Source organism: Raphanus sativus, chromosome 2, assembly GCF_000801105.2.
Source record: "Raphanus sativus cultivar WK10039 chromosome 2, ASM80110v3, whole genome shotgun sequence".
In the NCBI taxonomy this organism is placed as follows: Eukaryota; Viridiplantae; Streptophyta; class Magnoliopsida; order Brassicales; family Brassicaceae; genus Raphanus; species Raphanus sativus.
The window spans coordinates 17,524,489-17,547,141 of NC_079512.1; the positions used below are offsets into that span (position 1 = coordinate 17,524,489).

Consider the following 22,653-nt stretch of genomic DNA (forward strand, 5'->3'; position numbering starts at 1 on the left):
TGAAGGTTGGCTTTATACACGATGTGTGAACATGCTTATGAACATATAAAATCATCTACTGAAACGTTTTAGACCTTGACTTAATTTAAACCTAGCAAAGTACATTTTGGAAGATCTAATCGCACGCCACCAGTAAAACTGCAACGCCGTGTCTAACGAATCTCACCTGTAAATATAGATATCGCTATTAACTCACTTATGATTAATATCTTATGCCTGTGAACCAACAGATTACTACCAAAATGATTACACATGCACACACAAAAAAACCCATCTTCTATTAGAATATTAGAGAGACCACAGTTGTCCAGAACCATGAAGTGTCTATTAACAATTTTTAAAAATAATCAAAACTATTTACATGATATCTTTGAGGCTATCTTTGGTCATGGACAGTCATCTCTCTTTGACTGTGCTGCGTTTTGCTGCATTTGCTTCACTTGAGCGCTTTTTTCAGATTCAACCCGATGAGCCTCTTCATTTAACTGTTGAGAGGTTAACTGACCACCATAATTAGATACAACAGGCATCAACATAGGGTTGTGAATGTTTTGCTGATACGTAATCGGAGGAGGTAGGTCAAGCGGTGGGACGATATTATTGTAAGGGGCCAGATCGTTCCTGGCGATTTGAACTTGGTCCTGAAGGTCAAGCGGTGGGACGATATTATTGTAAGGGGCCAGATCGTTCCTGGCGATTTGAACTTGGTCCTGAAGGTCAAGCGATGGGACGATATTATTGTAAGAGGCCAGATCGTTCCTGGCGATTTGAACTTGGTCCTGAAGGTCTTTAAGCTGACGTTGGAGGTTGCAAATCTGAAGAGAACAGCCATGGACCGGGTCAAGGAGAAGAGTTTGTGCCTCGTAAACGAGAGAGGTCACGGCGTCTTGTCTCTGGCTTGGGTGAAGGTCGTTGAGAATTTTAGCCACTTGGCTTGCTCCGAATACCTTGTGGATCGCTGTGTAATCTTCCTGTTTGTTAGGAGGGAAGTAAGGCGCAAACACGCAGGCTTGTGTGCACTTTCTCCTTAGGTACTTGCATGCAGCGCATGGTGTTGTCATCTTTTCCATGTGAAATATATATGTATATATAAAAATAAAGATTACTAACAACGGTGAATTAAAAAAAAATCAAAATACTAATGAGATTAATTAACCATAAGAATTTGGAGACGGGGTGGGTTATCAGCTCAAACGTATTATATGTTGATGAAAAACAAAACCTTTCTCCTTTTTTTGGATCAAACAAAACCTTTATCAAACAAAAAAAAAGATGAATAAAAGCAAATTGATCACCTACCTAGCTTTTTTTTTTTGGTCAACCGATCACCTACCTAGCTAGACAGAGAATTAGACAGAGAATGGTGTTTCAATGTGAACGTATGTGCATATGAATTAAATCGATATTTTCACAAGAAAAGGAAAAAATTAAAAATCAATTAAAATAGATTTTAGCCATACCTGAAGCAATGGTGTTATATAATCTCTGAGAACCACAAAAAGTTGATTAACTGTAACTCTTTGACTTAAGTCAGAATCGTTGGCACGAAACTTCTGTTTTGTACTAGTCGAAGTCTAGTTCACAATATATTTGAAAAAACATAAATTTGATTTGTTAATGTTACACACGATAAGATTAGTAGTATATTATTAGCATAAGAGGCATCAAAAGTTACAAGATAATTACAAGAGTAGGTCGGTGAATTATTATTAAATAGCTAAAATTGGATGCATAGTTATCTAAAAGGTAAATTTGCAATTTGAATATAGTAAATCTTGCTTGTCACAAAAAAAAAAGAATATAGTAAATCTTGCTTGGTTAACTCATTATTCGAGAAGCTAAAATGAATCACGAATCCATTAATTGTCAAAATGTAAATGGGCTGAAAGTGTAGGCCCATTAATGAATATCCAATGGGCTAAAGTGACGGGTCATATTTGTCTCCGGAGCCATTAAGTCCGACGCCGGATTCAATCCAAAGCCGTAGACCGATTCTGAGCGATCTCCAATGGCGGAAGAAGAGTATGCTTCTTCTCGTTCTCATATTCGAACAATGTGTGTAAGTAAGCCGATGATCTGATCGTTCTATTAACTGGGTTTTATAGCAGTTCCGTTAAAGAGGGTTACGCTGAGATCGTTGTTGTACGTCATGGAGAAACATCTTGGAATGCCGAGAGAAAGATCCAGGTACTATGTGATGAAATCTTGATTGGAGATGCTGTAAGAATCATGGTTGAATTGAGTTGTTTTGTTATTACAGGGTCATTTGGATGTTGAACTAAACGATGCAGGAAGACAACAAGCAGAAAAAGTATTTGTGTTTAATGTCTTTTCACTTTAAAGATTTTTTTTTTTTGTCTTTTTGATTGTTGATGTAATGATGAATGATGAATGATGAATGATGCCTTTTTGAAACTTTTTTAAGGTTGCTGAGCGGTTATCAAAGGAGCCTAAGGTATCTTATGTTTACTCTTCTGACTTGAAGAGAGCCTTTGAGACTGCTCAGATCATTGCAGCTAAATGCGGCAAGGTTGAGGTATAAGTTAACCTCACTTCCTTTTTGATGAATCTGCTCCTAAAGTTTCCACCTTTATGCTCCTTTTTTTGTTTTGCTTGTTAAGTATATGATCCTTAGGACTTCGTATGGAGATTTAAGATGTGTGTAATGTTGTTATGTAAGGTACTTACTGATCCTGATTTGCGGGAGAGACATTTAGGAGATATGCAAGGTCTTGTGTACCAAGAAGCTTCCAAACTTCGCCCTGAAGCTTACAAGGCCTTCTCATCTAACCGCACAGACGTTGACATTCCAGTAAGATAATAATACTAATAACCAAGAAGCTTAATATATGGATGAGCACATGCTAACAAGTTTGCTCATTTAGGGTGGAGGAGAAAGTCTTGACAAACTCTACGACAGATGTACATCTGCATTACAGAGAATCGGCGACAAACATCAAGGTTTCTTTTCTTTCTCACTTGATCATATTAATACTCAAACAAACGCACGTTCTTTGAGCTTACTTGTGGTGATGATGAAGGTGAAAGAGTGGTGGTAGTGACTCATGGAGGTGTCATTCGATCTCTCTACGAGAGAGGTCGTCCAAGTGCACGAAAAGTTGAAAAGATTCTCAACACATCGGTCAATGTGTTCCGTTTATTCGACGGAGACAAATGGACAATCCAAGTTTGGGGAGATGTGTCTCATTTGGACCAAACCGGTTTCTTGCAATCCGGTTTTGGTGGTGACAGAACCTCTGGTTAAGATTCAGTGACTCTTTCCACTGAGGTTTTCTGTAATTTAAATTTGACTCTGTTACTTTCTTCTTTTGCAATTTGACCTCATAACTTTGAGGCTATCCCGATTTAGCCTGTAATTGGGAGGATTAATAAAGTAACTGCTATAAATTGAACGTGATGCATAAAATATATCATCATTTTCTAGTTAAGAAATCATTTTAGTTTTCAATCGATTTGGACTTCTGGCCACTAACTAATATAGAAAAAGATGCTTAGCAAAATATTAGATGGTTAGCTGATTTGTTGGCAGTGAACAGATCAGTTAGACAAATTAAAGATATTGCAATAACAAATATCATCCTACTAATCAGCTGCAAGTATTTTTCTTTCTGCAACAGAGAAATACAGTTGAAGATTAAATAGTTCTACAAAGTAATATGTATGTGACATTGAATACTGAAGATAATCAATATTATATACGACAATTAAGTTCTGAAGGGGGGACCAAATCGTGGTGTTCCAAGTATCACTGCTTTTGAGGATATAAACATTGAACAATGAAGTGTTAATTAACTTGACTGAACTCTAAACTAAACAGTACTTATCCTTCGATTAAATCACTGTGATCATTGGCCCCAGAGATCTTTTAATTTTGGCATCACTACTACCATTTGCCTCATAAATAAGTAAACAAGGTAGAGAGGTGTTATTTTTGTTAAGCTCCATGATTACCGTCATTAGGACTTCAAGTTCTCGAATTTATGGTTCTTATTTGATATTTATATAGTTGTAAAATACAAATTGCGACCAATGCAATTATTCACTAGATTTTAGCCAATGATTTCTCGTTGTCTTAAATTTTACATATATATTATGTGTAATGGTACTATCACGTTCAAGAAAATCGATGTTGTAGCTCAAATGAGGGCTACTGTTATGTACTGGACTGAAACTGGTTGTATTGGCGAAAACATTTCAAGATTATGAAACTACTGAAAGTATTTTTGTTGCTGAAAAAAGAATGCTAATGAAAAAAAAATATAGACGAAGAAAATGTAAGAAAGAATGCTAATGAAAAAATAATAGACGAAGAAAATGTAAGAGCTGAGCAGAAACGTACGTGGAAGAAGAGAGTTAAAGGATGGACATATTTTATCATTGTCTATGATAGAATGTAGATATTCTGTTAATATAAAATTTTGTATAGTTTAGATTTTGTATCAGTATATTCTCCTGATATTCTGTAACCAACTTGGCTATTTAAAGCATGTGAATAAGATCGTATCCTGAAAGGGAATTTCATGAACTTTCATGGTATCAGAGCTTAATCGTTCCTGAACCAATTTTCTCTTCACGTCTTTCTTCTTTCTTTCTTCTTACCTTCTCTTCATGTTTTCTCGTATTACTATTTTTTTTTCTCTGCTTCGTAATCATGGCTGCACCTCCTGCACACGTTGACAGGGCCTTTGGAGTTACTAACATCAAAAATCATATCCCAGTCATATTGGATCTAGAGGATCACAACTATGATGGTGTTGTGATGAGATGATGGGAGAGAGTAAAGATCACCGGACCTGTGGCACAAAAGACTTGCGCACATTAATAATTCTTCTTTGCGTTCTTTGGCTTTTTCAAATTATATCTCTTGTAATAAAGACAAACTTGCTTCTTCTTGCAAGGCTTGTCAATTGGGCAAACAAATAAAGTTACCTTTCAGGGATTCAAATTCTTATGCTTCAAAACCTTTTGAGTTAATACATTCGGATGTCTGGACTTCTCCAATCATTTCTCCTACTAACATCCGATATTATGTTTTGTTTTTTGATGATCACACTCACTTTTTATGGGTGTATCCTCTCAGGCGGAAGAGTGAGGTTTTCTCTAAGTTCAAACACTTCTCTAACTATGTAGAAAACCATTTTCACACTAGAATTCAGGATGTGTAGTGCGATAACGGCGGCGAATATGACAACCATCACTTTCATGACTTCTGTGGAGATAAAGGGATCACATTAAGGTTCTCATGTCCTCATACATCTCAGCAAAATGGAAAAGCAGAGAGGATGATCAGAACCATCAACAATGCCATCCGATCCCTACTCTTTCAGGCTCACATGGCGCCTACGTATTGGGTCGAAGCCTTACATGTCGCTGTGCACATCCTGAACATTCTTCCGTCTGTCGCTATAAAGAGCCAAATTCCTTTTACTCTTCTCTTTCACAAACCCCCTACCTATGATCATCTAAAGGTATTTGGGTGTCTTTGTTTTCCAAATTTAAATCATTCTCATCTTCATAAACTTGCTCCAAGATCCACACCATGTCTTTTTCTTGGCTATCCTACAAATCATAAGGGTTATCGGTGTTTGGATCTTAAAACGAGAAAGATCATAATCTCTAGGCATTTTATTTTGATGAATCTATCTTCCCTGCAGCTTCTCTAAAAGGCTCTGCTGCAACTTATCAATTTCTTGGAGCCGATAGCGAACCTTCCCCCATGTTCAAATCAATTCTGGAAGGTTCATCTCCTCATGCGGCACCTGCTGCAGCAGCTTCTTTGCCAAACACATTTCCACCTTCGACTTCAGCTTCCTCTGTTTCGGCACCTGTAAATGCAAATGTGACTCGGCCTGACCAGCCTCAACGTCACTCTATGCAAACTCGCAGTAAATCAGGTGTCTTGAAATCAAATAAACAGTTTACTCTTCTTTCTTCTGTTTCACCCTTGCCCACTAGTCACTTAAAAGCTTTACAAGATCCTAATTGGACACCTGCAATGACTGTAGAAATTGATGCTTTTGATAAGGCTAAGACTTGGGATCTTGTTCCAAGGCCTTCTAACGCTAATGTCATTACTTGTTTGTGGTTGTATAAGCATAAGCTTGATGCAGAAGGCAAGCCTAAGCGACACAGGGCACGACTCGTTGCTAATGGAAAGTCACAAGAGGAGGGTATTGACTACACAGACACGTTTGCACCGGTCGTGAAACCAGCTACTATCCGAGCCGTTCTTGATGTCAGCCTTGCTAGAGATTGGCCGATTCATTAGCTTGACGTCAAAAATGTCTTTCTTCATGGCAAGTTAGACGAAACCATTTACATGAATCAACCTCCTGGATTTGTCAACTCTCAGTATCCTAATCATGTTTGCAAACTACGCAAGGCTCTATATGGTTTAAAACAAGCTCCTAGAGCCTGGAATTCTCGGTTTGCTAATTTTGTCACATCTATGGGTTTCAGATGCAGCAACTCAGACGCGTCCCTGTTCATATACAACAACGGCTTGCGCAAGGCATATCTTCTCTTATATGTCGATGACATAATCTTGACGGCATCGGACACTACCTTTCTCCAGTCGATCATCACAAAACTTCAAACTGAGTTTCCCATGTCAGATTCAGGGAAACTACATCATTTCTTGGGAGTAAAGGCTGAGTTCATAAATGGTGGCATATTCCTCAGTCAAAAAGCTTATACAGAAGATATCATAAAGCGTGCTGGCATGATCGACTGCAAACCCTGCTCCACTCCGGTTGACTTGCAATCAAAGTTGTCACTAGAAGATGGTGATCTCATCCCAGATGCAACACAATATCGGCGGCTCGCAGGAGCTTTACAGTATCTAACGTTTACTCGTCCTGATATATCATATGCGGTTCATCAAATATGCTTGTACATGCATGCCCCTCGTGTTCCTCACCTTAATGCTCTTAAACGCATCATCCGCTACTTACAAGGCACGAAATCACTTGGACAACAGCTACGGAAGAGCAACATTACTGATCTCGTCGCTTACTCTGATGCTGATTGGGGAGGCTGTCCTGACACTCGCCGTTCTACTTCCGGTTACTGCCTCTACCTCGGTTCCAATCTCGTATCTTGGTCAGCCAAACGGCAACCAAGTGTCTCTCGATCAAGTGCAGAAGCGGAGTACAAAGGGGTTGCTAATACGGTCGCTGAACTCTGCTGGATAAGAAATCTGTTACTCGACCTTGGCTGCCCTATCACTAAAGCTGCTTTGGTATACTGTGACAACATCAGCTCGGTGTATCTGTCTCAAAATCTGGTCAAGCATCAACGTACTAAACACATTGAGATTGATATTCACTTTGTTAGGGAAAAGGTGAAAATGGGACAGGTCCGAGTTCTTCATGTGCCTTCTTCTCTCCAATATGCTGACATATTTACAAAAGGCCTTCCTTCTTCACTCTTCAACGAATTCAGAACCAGTCTCACTGTCTGCTCCCCCGACAATGTGACTGAGGGAAGGTGATAGAATGTAGATATTCTGTTAATATAAAATCTTGTATAGTTTAGATTTTGTATCAGTATATTCTCCTGATATTCTGTAACCAACTTGGCTATTTAAAGCATGTGAATAAGATCGTATCCCGAAAGGGAATTTCATGAACTTTCAGTCTAAACCATGCCACAAAACATAATCTATGCTATATCACTTTATATGTAGTTTTCCTGCACCATGCATACATAGTTGACTTCAGAATTTTTATGGAATATCGACTATCATCCCATCTTTTAAGGAGGATGCACAAAACTATATAGAGTAAAAGTCTATACATATTTTTGGATCTTGACTTTCTTCATCCTCTTAATTTTTTTTCACTGGGTGTGACAAATCTGATTTATAAACCCTTTTCACGTCTTCTATTGAGTGTGAAAGTGCAGATTTGTGTTTGTATGGTCGTTTTCTTCTTCCATTCTTAGATTTGGATTTGTGACGTTGAGTAAAGCTAAGATGGGAATCCAATTGTGAACTTGTCTCAGGGCTACTAAGCCTTCAGGACGCCAGTCCTTTCGTTAGTATCATCTATCATCTATGTATATTCGTTTATGTTATGTGATGTTGCTAGATCTAGGTTGGTTGTTTGGATATGATAAAACACCTAGACCCGTTAGTTGTTGATGACAAACCAGCTGTGTGAAATAACGAATGAGAATGATGTGTTGATGTTGACTAAGAAAGGTTGTTGTTGTCGTTGTTGGTGTTTTTTTTTATTTGTATGCGACACCGAGAATGGTAGTGGTCAGGGAAAACATTGTGTTGTGTTGTTGAGTTGCGAAATGGCGTCGATAAGATCGAGTCATGACGAGTTTGAGAATAAGCTCACTATTGTTGTTGACCATGGGATGGACAGTGCCAGATGAGCCAACGAGTCACAAGTGGGCAGTTACATAGTAGATGTAGTTCGTAGTCCAAATGGGCTCCATGTATGAACGCCGCCATGGTGTTGGGACCACTGACACTGTGTGGGCGCAATAGATCCTAAAGGTATAGGTTGATTGTTGCATGCTATATTCTATTAACCTATGATTCTATTTGTTTTTGAGTTGTATTTAGCTGAGTTCTTAGGTTTCCAGAACCTATCCTCACTGAATAATCTTAATTACTCACTCTTTTTTTTTTTTGTAAATTTGATCGATGAGGTACAAGAGCAATAGTCGAGGTGGTGCTCTATTGAGTTTTGTTTTACCATGCTTTTACTTATGTTTTCTAAGACTATTGTTTATGATATTCAGTTTTCATTGATTTGAGTTATTGTAAGACAATTCGTTTTGAGAGTAAATGTTGTGTTGAACTGAGTAAATTTCTTAAAGCAAATTCCTAAAGACATAATCGTTACAAGATTCACTAGATGTACTTAAGCCCCTGATTAGTCAGTTTGACTCTGTGATCTTGCTCGTATTAGCAAATTTGATTTCATCACAAATTTTTGTAGATAGCTGTAAAAAAATTGTAACTATGTTCAACATTTTTTGAGCAACCCTACAATGCTACATGGATACACATACTACTGTTCTAAAAAGCGGTTTAGACGGCCGTCTAGGCAGCGCTTAGGCGCTAGGCGTTATAAGATCGTGGCAATTATTTTTTAAATCGTCTAGATAATTACAATTTTGTAACAATAAATAATATATAATTTATTATTCATAAATTATAATAATTAATATATTTTAATATATATTCTTATGAAAATAATTTTTTTTCATTTATAAATAATAATTTTTACTATTATTTAGTATAAAACATTACATATATTTAATATATTGCTATAACTTATAAACGCCTAAACCGTTTAACTCATAATCTAAGCGTCCGCTTAATCGGATTATATTCGGATCTTTGCGGATTCAGTTCAGGTTCGGATAACCATTTAAATTATTTTTTAAAATTCATTATATATTTTCAATTTCTTAAAATCTATAAATAAAATAATATATTGTATATAAATCTGAATAATATATGTCAGAATACCTAAACTTAACATATATATTGGTTTGGTTTAAATTTTAGATCAAAAATCAATAATTATTTTAAATATCTTTGGTATTTTGAGTGTATTTCCACTATGTTAGATATTTATATTTGACTATTTTTATATACTTTATGTATGTAAACCAACATAAAAGTATCATATATATTCTTGATGTTTTTATATACAATAAAAATAAAAATAATTAATATGTATATAAGTATATAAGTATATAAATATTTTTCGAATACATTTTGATATCCAAAATACTTCGATTCGAATTGATTATGGTTTCAGTTGTCTAAATATCAAAATTTTGAATAATTTGGATATTTAATCAATTTTGGTTTGGGTTTGGTATTATTTTTTCGGATCGTGATCGGTTTGGTTCTTCAGATTTGAATTTTTTTTATCCAGTTTTGATATTGGCATAAAAAATAAATAGTAATATATTTTTAAATATACACCCAAACTGATGTGAGGATCAAAAATCTAGTACAATTAGTTACAAAAGTTCACCAAAAAGGTTATCCTGATGGAAAATCTTGTGCACATTCAAGAGTTGGCAGGATTTTAAATGCATCTCTCTGTCAATGTCCATTTAATTGGCCAATAGAACTTATTCGAATAAAACTATAGTATTTAATGAAGTTAGTTAGACTTCATTTTCTTGATTGGGACAATACCAAAAAATATATTAAATTCACTATTATAAATTACACAAAATATTATACATCCCCGTAATTTCACATTATTAAAAAGGGATAATTTTCACCAATTCCTCTATTTTCTAGTTTGGTATTTGTCTTTTTCCGGACATTACACGTATTTATTTGATAATTAGTGTGATCTGATATGAAGTTAATCAAAACTAGTAGAGTGGTTCAGTGTAAATAAAAAAAGTGGACTTGTAGTAGTTTAACTTATTCTCTTTGGATCCAAATATCTCGCCATCGACAAAGCAGATCCTTCCAAAGAAGACAAGAATCCAAATCCAAATCTATTCTATTAATTTTGCTGTTTGTCCTATTGATATATGTTGTGTCCAATTATTTTTTTTAGAAAACTGATTTTTATGTAACTGCATCTAACCACATTTTATTTTTTCATAACAAAAGCAGTTACTATTTGTCTCTAACCAAAACAGTTACATTATTTTTTGAATGCAGCGTAACTTTTTTTCTGAATGCAACAGTTACATAACTTTGTTCACAGTGATTCATTGATTTACGTACCTTTCACACATAATTTCTTAATTTCTTAAGATCGACGAAACATAAAATTGGAGAACAGAAGCAGAGTATATTTTAGATGATTGGTTAATGAAGAATCAGTAATGTGATGGTGGTTTCTGATGTCCATGTGTTAATGACAATCGGTGGTGTATAATAGGTTAGTTCACTGCCATGAGTTGAACTGTTCCAAAAGAGTGGTGACTTGTGATGGTGGTTTTTGAAAATCAATGGTCAAATTTTCTGCAAGAAGAAAACATGGATTCTGAAACCTACAGTGGTGGTGCGGTGGTTATAACGTCACTTGATACATGGCAAACAATCAACCATCGTTATCAGATAACGTTTAAGACTTATTTTCTTCTAATGAATTACTTCTATATCCATTTTGTAAAGTTTTTTGGGCTTAAGCAATGAATCAAACATTGAGAGAAAAAACAATGAATCAAACATTGAAAGGAAAAAACAATGACTCAAACATACCAAGAATAAAAGTTTCTCTAAATTTTAAAATAAATCAAATTCATTCATTTTTATGTACAAGTAAATATATATATTATAAATTCAAATCAATGCTTATTCAACCACACATTAATTTATTCAAATTTTAAATATTTTACATAAACATTAATTTTTATCAATTAACAAAACACATGTTTAACAGGGTTTAACTAGAATTTTAATAGAAATAAATATTCATATAAACTCATTTAGTTTAACGGGTTTTAAGTAGGTTATTCGAATAAAAATATTTATTAAATGTGATTTATTAAATGTGATTTATTAAATGTGATTTTACAGTGTTATATCCGAAATCAATATCAAACTCAACCGTACTGAAAAACTAACCAAATTTTTGAAAAATATATTGAAAAAATTAATTTTAATATATTCTTCTGTGTATATATACATATATATAATATATATATATATATATTGGTTTTCAGATATAACACTGTAAGACCCGTTCGAGTATATAGGTCAAGTCTAATAGAGTATGAGACTTTGATTTTCGGGTCAATTTCAAGTCAGGTTTTTTGGATACGAATATTTATGACTAATTACGGTAGGTAATTACTAAGAAAACGTAATATGTTGCAAGGGTCGATTCCGAGTCGGGTTTATTGGATACGAAAATTCATGACTAATTGTGTTAGGTAACTATTAAAAAACATAATATGTTGTAAACTTTAAGAATAAAGTTTTAAAATAATTTCTCGAAATACATATGGCACAAGTTTATAGTTATGCAATTTGACATATTTAATAAAGGTACCAAAAATTATATTAAATTAAATTAATATTAAACACAAATATAATTATTAAAAAACATAAGTATAAATTTCTCAAAAAAAAATAAAACAAAAGATATACCCGCCCTTTGGAAGGGCGGATCAAAATCTAGTATCTATTCTATTAATTCTGCTGTTTGTCCTATTGATATATGTTGTGTCCAATTATTTTTTTTAGAAAACTGATTTTTATGTAACTGCATCTAACCACATTTTATTTTTCCATAACAAAAGCAGTTACTATTTGTCTCTAACCAAAACAGTTACATTATTTTTTGAATGCAGCGTAACTTTTTTTCTGAATGCAACAGTTACATAACTTTGTTCACAGTGATTCATTGATTTACGTACCTTTCACACATAATTTCTTAATTTCTTAAGATCGACGAAACATAAAATTGGAGAACAGAAGCAGAGTATATTTTAGATGATTGGTTAATGAAGAATCAGTAATGTGATGGTGGTTTCTGATGTCCATGTGTTAATGACAATCGGTGGTGTATAATAGGTTAGTTCACTGCCATGAGTTGAACTGTTCCAAAAGAGTGGTGACTTGTGATGGTGGTTTTTGAAAATCAATGGTCAAATTTTCTGCAAGAAGAAAACATGGATTCTGAAACCTACAGTGGTGGTGCGGTGGTTATGACGTCACTTGATACATGGCAAACAATCAACCATCGTTATCAGATAACGTTTAAGACTTATTTTCTTCTAATGAATTACTTCTATATCCATTTTGTAAAGTTTTTTGGGCTTAAGCAATGAATCAAACATTGAGAGAAAAAACAATGAATCAAACATTGAAAGGAAAAAACAATGACTCAAACATACCAAGAATAAAAGTTTCTCTAAATTTTAAAATAAATCAAATTCATTCATTTTTATGTACAAGTAAATATATATATTATAAATTCAAATCAATGCTTATTCAACCACACATTAATTTATTCAAATTTTAAATATTTTACATAAACATTAATTTTTATCAATTAACAAAACACATGTTTAACAGGGTTTAACTAGAATTTTAATAGAAATAAATATTCATATAAACTCATTTAGTTTAACGGGTTTTAAGTAGGTTATTCGAATAAAAATATTTATTAAATGTGATTTTACAGTGTTATATCCGAAATCAATAACAAACTCAACCGTACTGAAAAACTAACCAAATTTTTGAAAAATATATTGAAAAAATTAATTTTATATATTCTTCTGTGTATATATACATATATATATATATATATATATATTGGTTTTCAGATATAACACTGTAAGACCCGTTCGAGTATATAGGTCAAGTCTAATAGAGTATGAGACTTTGATTTTCGGGTCAATTTCAAGTCAGATTTTTTGGATACGAATATTTATGACTAATTACGTTAGGTAATTACTAAGAAAACGTAATATGTTGCAAGGGTCGATTCCGAGTCGGGTTTATTGGATACGAAAATTCATGACTAATTGTGTTAGGTAACTATTAAAAAACATAATATGTTGTAAACTTTAAGAATAAAGTTTTAAAATAATTTCTCGAAATACATATGGCACAAGTTTATAGTTATGCAATTTGACATATTTAATAAAGGTACCAAAAATTATATTAAATTAAATTAATATTAAACACAAATATAATTATTAAAAAACATAAGTATAAATTTCTCAAAAAAAAAAATAAAACAAAAGATATACCCGCCCTTCCAAAGGGCGGGTCAAAATCTAGTAGTATATAATTAAAAAGCCAGAAACAGAGTTTTATGAAACACACAACACAACACCGAAGCTCAGTTTCTCGTTTTCTCAAGATTTCAAATTTCGAAATGTTACTACTCTTAGAGATTTTGATCTGTGTGAGTTAGTTGATGCGTGATGGGCCTCTGTCATTCGAAACCTCCATCCCCCGCCCAGAATAGTCCTCCTCCTGCTGCTTCAACCTCCTCCGTTAACCCTAACGGCGACGGTGACGGCAATGAGGGGAAGAAATCTCCCTTCTTCCCATTCTTCAGCCCGAGCCCGAGCCCAGCTCATCCCAAGAAGACTCCGTCGAGCAGCGGAAACTCCTCCACGCCGAAGCAGCGATTCTTCAAACGCCCCTTTCCTCCTCCGTCTCCGGCCAAACACATCAGGGCCGTCCTCGCGAGACGCCACGGCTCCGTCAAGTCCATCCCCGAAGTGGGTTTGGGTTTGGGTTTGGATAAAGGGTTCGGGTTCTCGAAAGGCTTCTCGGGCAAGTACGAGGTGGGTGAGGAAGTGGGTCGCGGTCATTTCGGCTACACCTGTGCTGCTAAGTTCAAGAAAGGCGGTGGTGATTCCAAACTCGCTGTTAAGGTCATTCCCAAATCAAAGGTTCGTCCTTTTTTTTTTAAAATTGTTTTTCTATCTGATATGCTCATGTTCTGTTTTGTGTTAGATGACGACGGTTATTGCTATTGAAGATGTGAGGAGAGAAGTGAAGATACTGAGAGCTTTGTCTGCTCATAAAAACCTTCCTCATTTTTATGATGCTTATGAGGATCATGACAATGTCTACATTGTCATGGAGTAACCTCTCTCTCTCTGTCTCTTTTACCTCAGACTTTAGCATTGGACAGTCTTAACAAGTGGATCTTTGTTGTTTTAGGCTATGTGAAGGAGGAGAGCTTTTGGATAGAATACTCTCTAGGTAAAAATTAATGGATTATGATGATGATACTCTTCCCAAGTAAGATGTTTTGTTTTATATGCAGAGGTGGCAAGTACACAGAGGAAGATGCAAAGACTGTTATGATTCAGATATTGAATGTGGTTGCTTTTTGTCATCTCCAAGGTGTTGTACACCGTGATCTCAAACCTGAGGTTGTTAAGAAGCTCTTTACTTCCACTTATACATTTGATCTTCCTTGAAGTTTACTTAAAACTGTTTGGATCAGAACTTCCTTTATGCCTCAAAAGAAGACACCTCTCAGTTGAAAGCAATTGATTTTGGTTTGTCAGATTACGTGAGACCAGGTAAAAAACAAAATGTTGTCTTCTACTTAGATTTTGCAATCTAGACCACCAACATTTGTTTTTTTTTAATCCATTTTGCAGATGAGAGGCTCAATGACATTGTCGGTAGTGCTTACTACGTAGCACCTGAAGTTCTACATAGATCTTACAGCACAGAAGCTGACATTTGGAGTGTTGGTGTGATAGTCTATATTCTACTATGTGGAAGCCGACCGTTTTGGGCTAGGACAGAATCAGGGATCTTCCGTGCTGTTCTAAAAGCAGATCCCACTTTCGACGACGCTCCTTGGCCTTTGTTGTCTTCAGAGGCAAGAGATTTTGTGAAGCGGTTGCTAAACAAAGACCCTCGTAGAAGATTGACAGCTGCTCAGGCCTTGAGTAAGTGTATAACTTACAAAAAAGTTGCTTGAATGTGAGAAGATTTGTGTAAATCATTTTCCCATTTGTTTCAGGTCATCCATGGATTAAGGACTCAAATGACGCAAAGGTTCCATTGGATATTCTTGTTTTCAAACTTATGAGAGCTTATTTACGATCGTCTTCGCTCCGTAAAGCTGCGTTAAGAGTTGAGTGGATGGATCAGTCTGTACTTAAAATTGATTGCTTCTGTTTTGTGCTTTTACCAATTCATCCGTTTTTCTTACAGGCTTTGTCAAAAACGCTTACGGTTGATGAACTGTTTTACCTGAGGGAGCAGTTTGCTTTACTTGAACCTAGCAAGAACGGGACAATAAGTCTAGAAAACATCAAATCTGTAAGCTTTCTGTCTTCCATTTTAGTTTATTTTTCTGGTATGCTTTGGTTTATTATCATATGACACTGGTCAAACTCTTCTTGTTAGGCTCTGATGAAAATGGCTACAGACGCAATGAAGGATTCACGTATACCTGAATTCTTAGCACAAGTAAGAGCCTTAGACTGATCGATTTTAATGTTTAAAGTCGCACAATAAATAATTGACTTTGGAATTGCATTTTTGTGTGGACTGTCTGTAGCTGAGTGCTCTCCAATATAGAAGAATGGACTTTGAAGAGTTTTGTGCAGCAGCATTGAGTGTTCATCAGCTAGAAGCTCTTGATAGATGGGAACAACACGCTCGTTGTGCTTATGAGCTTTTCGAAAAGGAAGGAAACAGACCCATCATGATAGATGAACTCGCTTCGGTCCGTCCTTATTATTTCGACAATGTAGAAGAAGGTCTTTGAAAATGTTCTAACTCACTCATCGGTTGAACTTACTTATTTTCAGGAACTTGGTCTTGGTCCTTCTGTACCGGTCCATGCAGTGCTTCACGACTGGCTTAGGCATACCGATGGAAAGCTTAGTTTTCTTGGGTTTGTGAAATTGTTACATGGTGTGTCTAGCCGCACTATCAAAGCTCATTAGAAGGTGTTTTAGAAGTTCAGAATATGTATGAGATCTCTTTCTGCCAAGAGCTTTAGACCAATTGGGTTATAATATGACTTTGTCTTTTTGTGAAGAAAGCTGAGGAAGAAACAGGGAGAGTGTAGTTTAAAAAGAGAAGTGTGTGTTAGTTTGTAAAGGATGGGGATAGTTTCTAAATTTGGTAATTTATGATGATTGATGATGTTTCTGACATGACTTCAAGATTTGGATTTTCACACAAATCTTAGAGGGTTATTGGCAATTGAATTCCCATGAACAATTATCCGGAATTTTAAATTATTTCAAAAAAAAAAAAGAATTCCCAAGAACTTTGAAAATTTCCAGATTTCATTGATATGAGTGGTTGGATTTCAAAAATCTTAATAGAATCAATCTATGTTATTGGTTTAAGAATTTTTAAAATCTATTCAAATTTTTTGTTATTCAAAAAGTTTTGTCATATGATTGATTCTCTAATTCTAACTAAATCTAATGTTATTGAGAGTTGAATTCTGTTCATTTTATTTATAAAACTCAACTTTCAAAATATCATATGTAACTATGTAATTTTTAAAATCCATGTGATAATTTTTATCAAATATCTATTCCACCGTAAATCCAAATTATATATTCAAAACTATAGTTCATTACATTTTATATACCTTTATATTTTTGAATATATAATTATATTTATATTATTTTATCATTTTTGAATATCTAATTATATTTATTAATATTAAAATTTGAAAATAATTTCTTTTTAAAATAGTTTGAAAAAACATTTTCAAATTTCAAAAAGAAAAAATTTAAATAAAAATTGAAAATTTTAAAAATCAATTTTTAATAAAATTCGAATTCAAAACATATAATTCGAAATTATAGAATTTTTTTTTATTTTTTTTTATTTATTTATTTATTCCTCTTTATGTATCTATAAAACAAATTTACCTCTTTAATGAAACTTCTTTTGGTAATCCAAATTCATGAAAATTTATACGGATCTATAAAGATTTATGATCAAATTTTATAAGTCAATATATATATATTTTCACAATCCACATAATTTTAAAAATCTACAAACTCTTAAAATTCACAAACTCTATACAAATTCATCTCCTAATAGCACCTTTTATTCTCCTTTTGTTTTTCTTTGTAAAAAAAATGGTCTTAACTCTTAGTCTTGAAAAGCATCAAAACTAGGTTAGTCTCACCGGTATACCAAAATGAGGGATAGAAATAATTTAATAAGGATTTAAGCAAAATATAAATTCATTGATTATATTTATGTAAACTATTTTAAAATTTTGGGATACAAGTGAATGTTTCACTTGTCTATAACCGGCTATCAAATGACTTGACTATAAAAACAGTCGAACAAGTAAATGATCTCTTGTTAGTTGTTACTGATGGTGTATACAAAAAGTTTAACTGGAATTTGTATTCCCAGCATAAAACTAATCTGCTTCTTGTCATGAAGTCGATTTAGTTGTGTAACCCACATTGAATTACATGTTTTGGAGTTGCCCATTTGAACCAAACTGAAGAAACCTATAGCCGATCTTTATAAAGATCTCACAATACTGTAGAATGAATATTAATAATTAGACCATAATTAACCCGGAGTTCTTAGGATGGAGTTCTTACGTGGTTATTGGCAGGAATTGATTGAAACTTTAGCATGGGCTCATGAACGTACACCTTTGGCAAATTTGATTCGATGGAAAGATAAACCAGTAGCTCTTTCAATTGTGCAAGCAAGATTGGTTGGATTAGCTCACTTTTCTGTAGGTTATATATTCACTTATACGGCTTTCTTGATTGCCTCCACGTCGGGCAAATTCGGTTAATTATTTATGTATTCTATCAGCAATAATATATTTTTATATGGTGTCTAATAAGTTATACCTACTATTGGATTTGAACCAATGACTCCTGCCGTATGAAAGCAATACTCTAACCACTGAGTTAAGTAGGTTATTTATCATCGTAAAGAGAAGGCAAGGGGATACTTATCACATCGATAGGATTATAAATCCAATATTATTTCTAAGCAATACCAATAAACAACGAAATGAAAGAGATATAATGTTCGATCATATAATATTAATCTTGACAAGAAATTATCTACATGATAAGATAAAATGTGGATCATAAACACAAGGCTATAGCTCAGTTAGGTAGAGCACCTCGTTTACACGTGCGCCAAAGTTTTTCAGAGGAGTCCATCACGCAATCAAACCAATTGATTGATCTTATTAATAAATTGATGTCTTACTCCATGACTTTTTTTTAGGAAAAAGAGGAGAACAATAGCCTGACATTAGGTCCTATTAAAGTACCCCATTTAGGTAGGGAATTAATAGAACCCATCATTGATTTGAGATATTGATAGGGTGAATACCCAGTCTACTTAATGCTAGGCAGAATGAGTATAAGGAACTCAAAAATGATCTTTTCGTCCTATGAACCTTAAGGTGTACTTGCCCATTCATGGGATAACCCCCTTTCGAAATCTCAAGAGGTTTCCATCGAATTCGGATTATCCGTATTAAATGGATCAAACAAACAAATGAAATTGAGAAAGTATGTACATACATTTCATATTCTATATTAATTTATATTTACATTTATAAAGAAAAAGAGAGATATGGGTGGATTCCTTTATATTAAGATATTTCACTTGTATCTTTATACATTACAATAACCATAATGGCTAGTATGGTAGAAAGAGATCTCTTTCTACCATACTAGCGGGCCTCTTAGGATACTACCGAATCTAATGCATTCCTTTCATTTAAGATGAGAAATTGACATCTTTTTTTTTTTTTCATTGATAGTCAAATTGTATTCAAATTAATTATTTTGACTAACCATTTTTACGTAAATTATAAGCAAAAAAGCAGTAGGAACGAGAATGAAGAGTGCAGTAGCAATAAATGCAAGAATATTGACTTCCATAATTAAATAGTTTATTATTTTTTTTTTCTTTGAAATATCTCGGGATTTAATCCCATAGAGATGAGAAATCTTTCGCTTGTAAACTCACTCAGATGAATTAGATTTCGATGATATCGAATGAAAGAAATATCATGAATAACAATATCGGAACTATAAAATCGATTCATCGTCAAGAATTTAATAGTATAACATAGGAAGATCTTTTATCCACACCGAATACATAATAAGATTCCTGATCCAGTATAAGAAACTAGTACTAATAATTTAGAACCGACATACTGTAGAAGGAATACTAATAATTTAATTTAATGTAACAACTTTGTAATCTGATTTTAGTATCAAGGAAATGACGTTAAAATCTGTTATTTACTTAAAATAAATGTTCGTATATTTTCATTTGCTGTACATCTATATCTAATCTATTAAAACTGAAGTACAAATAGTATTTAACCCTAAGTTTTCCACAATAATTACTTATCTATGCCATTGGATTAAAACACAGTAGTTTTTGTAGATTTATTAAAGATATTAAAGCTAAACATAGAGATTTCATTAAGGTAGAGAATTCCGCCGTCGAGAAGCGTTCCAACCACCATCAGCTCATAAACATATCTTAACCGTGAGGTTTTCCGACACGTCAGTACTTTGGATTGATCGATGAGATAACTACCATGGAAGATGGCATCATTCCTTTCTTCATACGTATTTCATCAATAACTCCTCTATTTTTTTTAATCTTTAGATCTGAGATATGGTACCACTGAGCTTGATTACGTTGTGTTTGACGCTATAGGAAAATATCATTTGACCAGAACTACTTGGCAACGATTGAAGAATATGCTCAAAGAAGGATTGTATAGGGGCTTCCACGGTATTTATCTCCTTTTATGAGCCCTGGAAAAACATTGGACCAGAATTCAACTCCTTTCCAGATTGGATTCAGACAATTTCTTGAAATCTGAAATATTGGCAGGTAGTTTTTGTTTATGTATATATTCTCCCATTTTGAGTTATATATATTAAACTATTTGTTTTGTTGCCCAATGGTGTCTTTTGATGTTTTGCATAAACTAATGGAAAAGAGATAGAAAGTGATTCGTTAAGCTAATAAGATAGTAGTCCTTCCGGGTTCAATAGCAGCCACAACTTTGTCAGTTTTGAGATATCAGAACTTGAAGCTTCTGATGTAGAGAAAGATAACGAGGTTGGTTAGCTTTTACAACATTTTAGTTGAATTTATTTAGTGTTTCTATGCATCCTATTCTTTTATAATCATTGGAGAAACAGAGCATAATTATTTATATGTTTGATTCTAACAGAGCTCCCATGAAGAGAGCCTACCCCAACCGTCTTTTCTTTCTGCTGCCTCACCATCTCACTGTATATCTAGAACCAATGAACACTAATTGAGCCGCTCTTCATTGAATATGAAATTAGTCCACCGAGAGGTGAAAAAAAACTATATATACTTACTGCTGAACATAAGCTTTAGAGAACTTCAATTGGTAATGAAATATCAAGGGGAAATGTTAGAGGGTGTGGCATCATGAGCTTGATCCGGTTCGTTCAGTATATCAACAAACTTAATATTTTAGTTTTTTTTCTTTGTCAAACTTAATATTTTAGTATATCAACAACTATCTCAATTGTTTTCAATGGAAGCCTACGCCCGCGCAGCTTTATATATATATATAATATTTTAACTAAGTGTGATCAAAAATATGATTGGTTATCTGTAGTAATCAATAGATTTATTTTGCTGCAGTTCTTAACGTGTTAAATCTAATTATATTTCTCTCGATTGTTTAGAAAGAACTCACGAGGGAAAGGGTTTGGACCGACAAAGATACAAAACTTTCATTGTGAATGAGAAAAGTGGGTAGAAGGCAAAAGGTTTCTGTTTCTTTTTTTCCCAAAATACATCGGCATTTTCAGGTTAAATGTCTAATATAGACGATTCACTTTGTTATTGTAAAATATGTTATACCAAATTTTTATGGTAACAAAATAGCCTAATTCAATTATTTAAATTATGGTTGCTAAATAAAATTTGCAAAAATCTGAATTTATTTTTGATTTTTTTCCTAACTTGCTTTTATTATTTTTTATGTTTCTGTCTAAAATGTAATTTATAAAACATATTCAACTTTAAATCCCAATATTAATAGCATAATTTCATAAAATCCACAAAAACAAAGAACTTTAATATTTTACAATTTTATTTTTACTTTACAAAGTAAACTGAATAAATCCAATAAAAAAATACAATCTTTATTTCAATAGAGGCTAAACACAATGAGTAAATACACACAATTGTCAAAATTTATGAATCTATAACAAGAACATTAACGTAAACAAACACCCGCGCGGGCGCGCGGGTCAAAGGCTAGTTATATTATTAAAAGAGAAGTACACTTTAAAAATGACCCTAAGTTTTTAAAGTTATTTACATTAGAATGCCACTGAAGTAATAAATTAATTTTTCTTAATTATAGTTGTCTTTTCTGATTTATAAATGCATTTTCCTTAATTGTAATTGTCTTTATTGAACCTATATTTAAGTATGTTTGTCTTTTTTTTCAATTTAAATAATAGATTTAAGCATTTAATGCATTTTCTTAATTAAAATAATAGATTTTGTTAATCAAATTTTTACAAAAATAGATTTCCCAATATGCTTTGTTTTAACATATTAAATATTTTTTAACATTTATTAGTATAAATAATAAAATAAAAAATCATACATCATAATCAATTTATATAACATATAAATAAAATATAAAATAATTTATTCATATATTATTAGTATAATGGTTTCATAATATAAATCTAATTAGTTATAAATATTGGTTTTGTTTATATTATACATTGTGATATAATAGACGTCAAAATCACAAAATATAATTATTCCACGTAATAAATGAAATTGTTATGTTTTAAAATGTTCTATTAATAATTATGTAATACATTTTAATTTACATATATATATATATATATATTATACCATTAGTACAAATAAAAAATTTAAAACGAAAGCAAATATTTATACCGTCACGGGTCAAGCTCTAGAAATAAACAACAACAACACTAAATTATTTTTCTTTATCAAATTTATTTTGATAGAAATTATAGTTCCAAATATATTTATACTTTTTATATATTTATAAATTTATTTTATTTGGGATGTTAAAATTTTGGAATTGGAAAAAAAATATGACCCACCTCTATATTATTTTAATTAAGAAATTTAAATTTTATATCATAATATTTTATTAAGCTTTTAAT

General features: G+C 33.1%; 3 protein-coding genes and 1 non-coding gene across 8 annotated transcripts; 2 read left to right on the forward strand and 2 right to left on the reverse strand.

Moving 5' to 3' along the window:
- Positions 1-252: 252 nt before the first annotated feature.
- LOC108841311 (LOB domain-containing protein 28) lies at positions 253-1,623 on the reverse strand. 3 transcript variants are annotated; one of them, XM_056992677.1, is made up of 3 exons: positions 1,461-1,623; positions 1,300-1,333; positions 253-1,061 (listed from the first exon to the last, which is right to left on the reverse strand). In XM_056992677.1, exon 3 carries the CDS (start codon positions 1,059-1,061, stop codon positions 387-389), a length of 675 nt encoding a protein of 224 aa, XP_056848657.1. In that variant the 5' UTR covers positions 1,300-1,333; positions 1,461-1,623; the 3' UTR covers positions 253-386. The 3 variants fall into 3 exon arrangements, with proteins under 3 accessions (XP_056848657.1, XP_056848653.1, XP_018469585.1); XM_056992673.1 differs by having other exon boundaries at positions 1,300-1,337; XM_018614083.2 differs by lacking the exon at positions 1,300-1,333 and having other exon boundaries at positions 254-1,061.
- Positions 1,624-1,916: 293 nt separating this feature from the next.
- On the forward strand, positions 1,917-3,408 carry LOC108839764 (phosphoglycerate mutase-like protein 4). Of its 2 annotated transcripts, none has more exons than XM_018612541.2 (7): positions 1,917-2,022; positions 2,106-2,187; positions 2,261-2,311; positions 2,426-2,536; positions 2,681-2,812; positions 2,886-2,961; positions 3,042-3,408. In XM_018612541.2, the coding sequence occupies exons 1-7, from the start codon at positions 2,009-2,011 to the stop codon at positions 3,263-3,265; spliced, it is 690 nt and encodes a 229-aa protein (XP_018468043.1). In that variant the 5' UTR covers positions 1,917-2,008; the 3' UTR covers positions 3,266-3,408. The 2 variants fall into 2 exon arrangements, with proteins under 2 accessions (XP_018468043.1, XP_018468044.1); XM_018612542.2 differs by having other exon boundaries at positions 1,921-2,022; positions 2,109-2,187.
- A 10,374-nt stretch (positions 3,409-13,782) lies between these two features.
- LOC108819958 (CDPK-related kinase 5) lies at positions 13,783-16,626 on the forward strand. 2 transcript variants are annotated; one of them, XM_018592966.2, is made up of 11 exons: positions 13,783-14,382; positions 14,447-14,577; positions 14,657-14,698; positions 14,763-14,871; positions 14,946-15,024; positions 15,106-15,402; positions 15,477-15,589; positions 15,671-15,778; positions 15,866-15,928; positions 16,020-16,187; positions 16,273-16,626. In XM_018592966.2, the coding sequence occupies exons 1-11, from the start codon at positions 13,906-13,908 to the stop codon at positions 16,408-16,410; spliced, it is 1,725 nt and encodes a 574-aa protein (XP_018448468.1). In that variant the 5' UTR covers positions 13,783-13,905; the 3' UTR covers positions 16,411-16,626. The 2 variants fall into 2 exon arrangements, with proteins under 2 accessions (XP_018448468.1, XP_018448471.1); XM_018592969.2 differs by having other exon boundaries at positions 13,783-14,364.
- Positions 16,627-18,312: 1,686 nt separating this feature from the next.
- On the reverse strand, positions 18,313-18,385 carry TRNAM-CAU (transfer RNA methionine (anticodon CAU)). Its single transcript has one exon. It is a non-coding gene; the product is annotated as a tRNA-Met (tRNA).
- Between the last annotated feature and the right edge of the window lie 4,268 nt (positions 18,386-22,653).

Bases quoted from the DNA above. Each gene is read 5' to 3' on its own strand.
- LOC108841311 (XM_056992677.1), bottom strand. From the start codon at position 1,061: ATGACAACACCATGCGCTGCATGCAAGTACCTAAGGAGAAAGTGCACA.
- LOC108839764 (XM_018612541.2), top strand. The intron at 2,312-2,425 runs GTATTTGTGTTT...AACTTTTTTAAG, and splicing joins GAAGACAACAAGCAGAAAAA to GTTGCTGAGCGGTTATCAAA. The intron at 2,537-2,680 runs GTATAAGTTAAC...TTGTTATGTAAG, and splicing joins CTAAATGCGGCAAGGTTGAG to GTACTTACTGATCCTGATTT.
- LOC108819958 (XM_018592966.2), top strand. From the start codon at position 13,906: ATGGGCCTCTGTCATTCGAAACCTCCATCCCCCGCCCAGAATAGTCCT. The intron at 14,383-14,446 runs GTTCGTCCTTTT...GTTTTGTGTTAG, and splicing joins AGGTCATTCCCAAATCAAAG to ATGACGACGGTTATTGCTAT. The intron at 15,779-15,865 runs GTAAGCTTTCTG...TCTTCTTGTTAG, and splicing joins GTCTAGAAAACATCAAATCT to GCTCTGATGAAAATGGCTAC.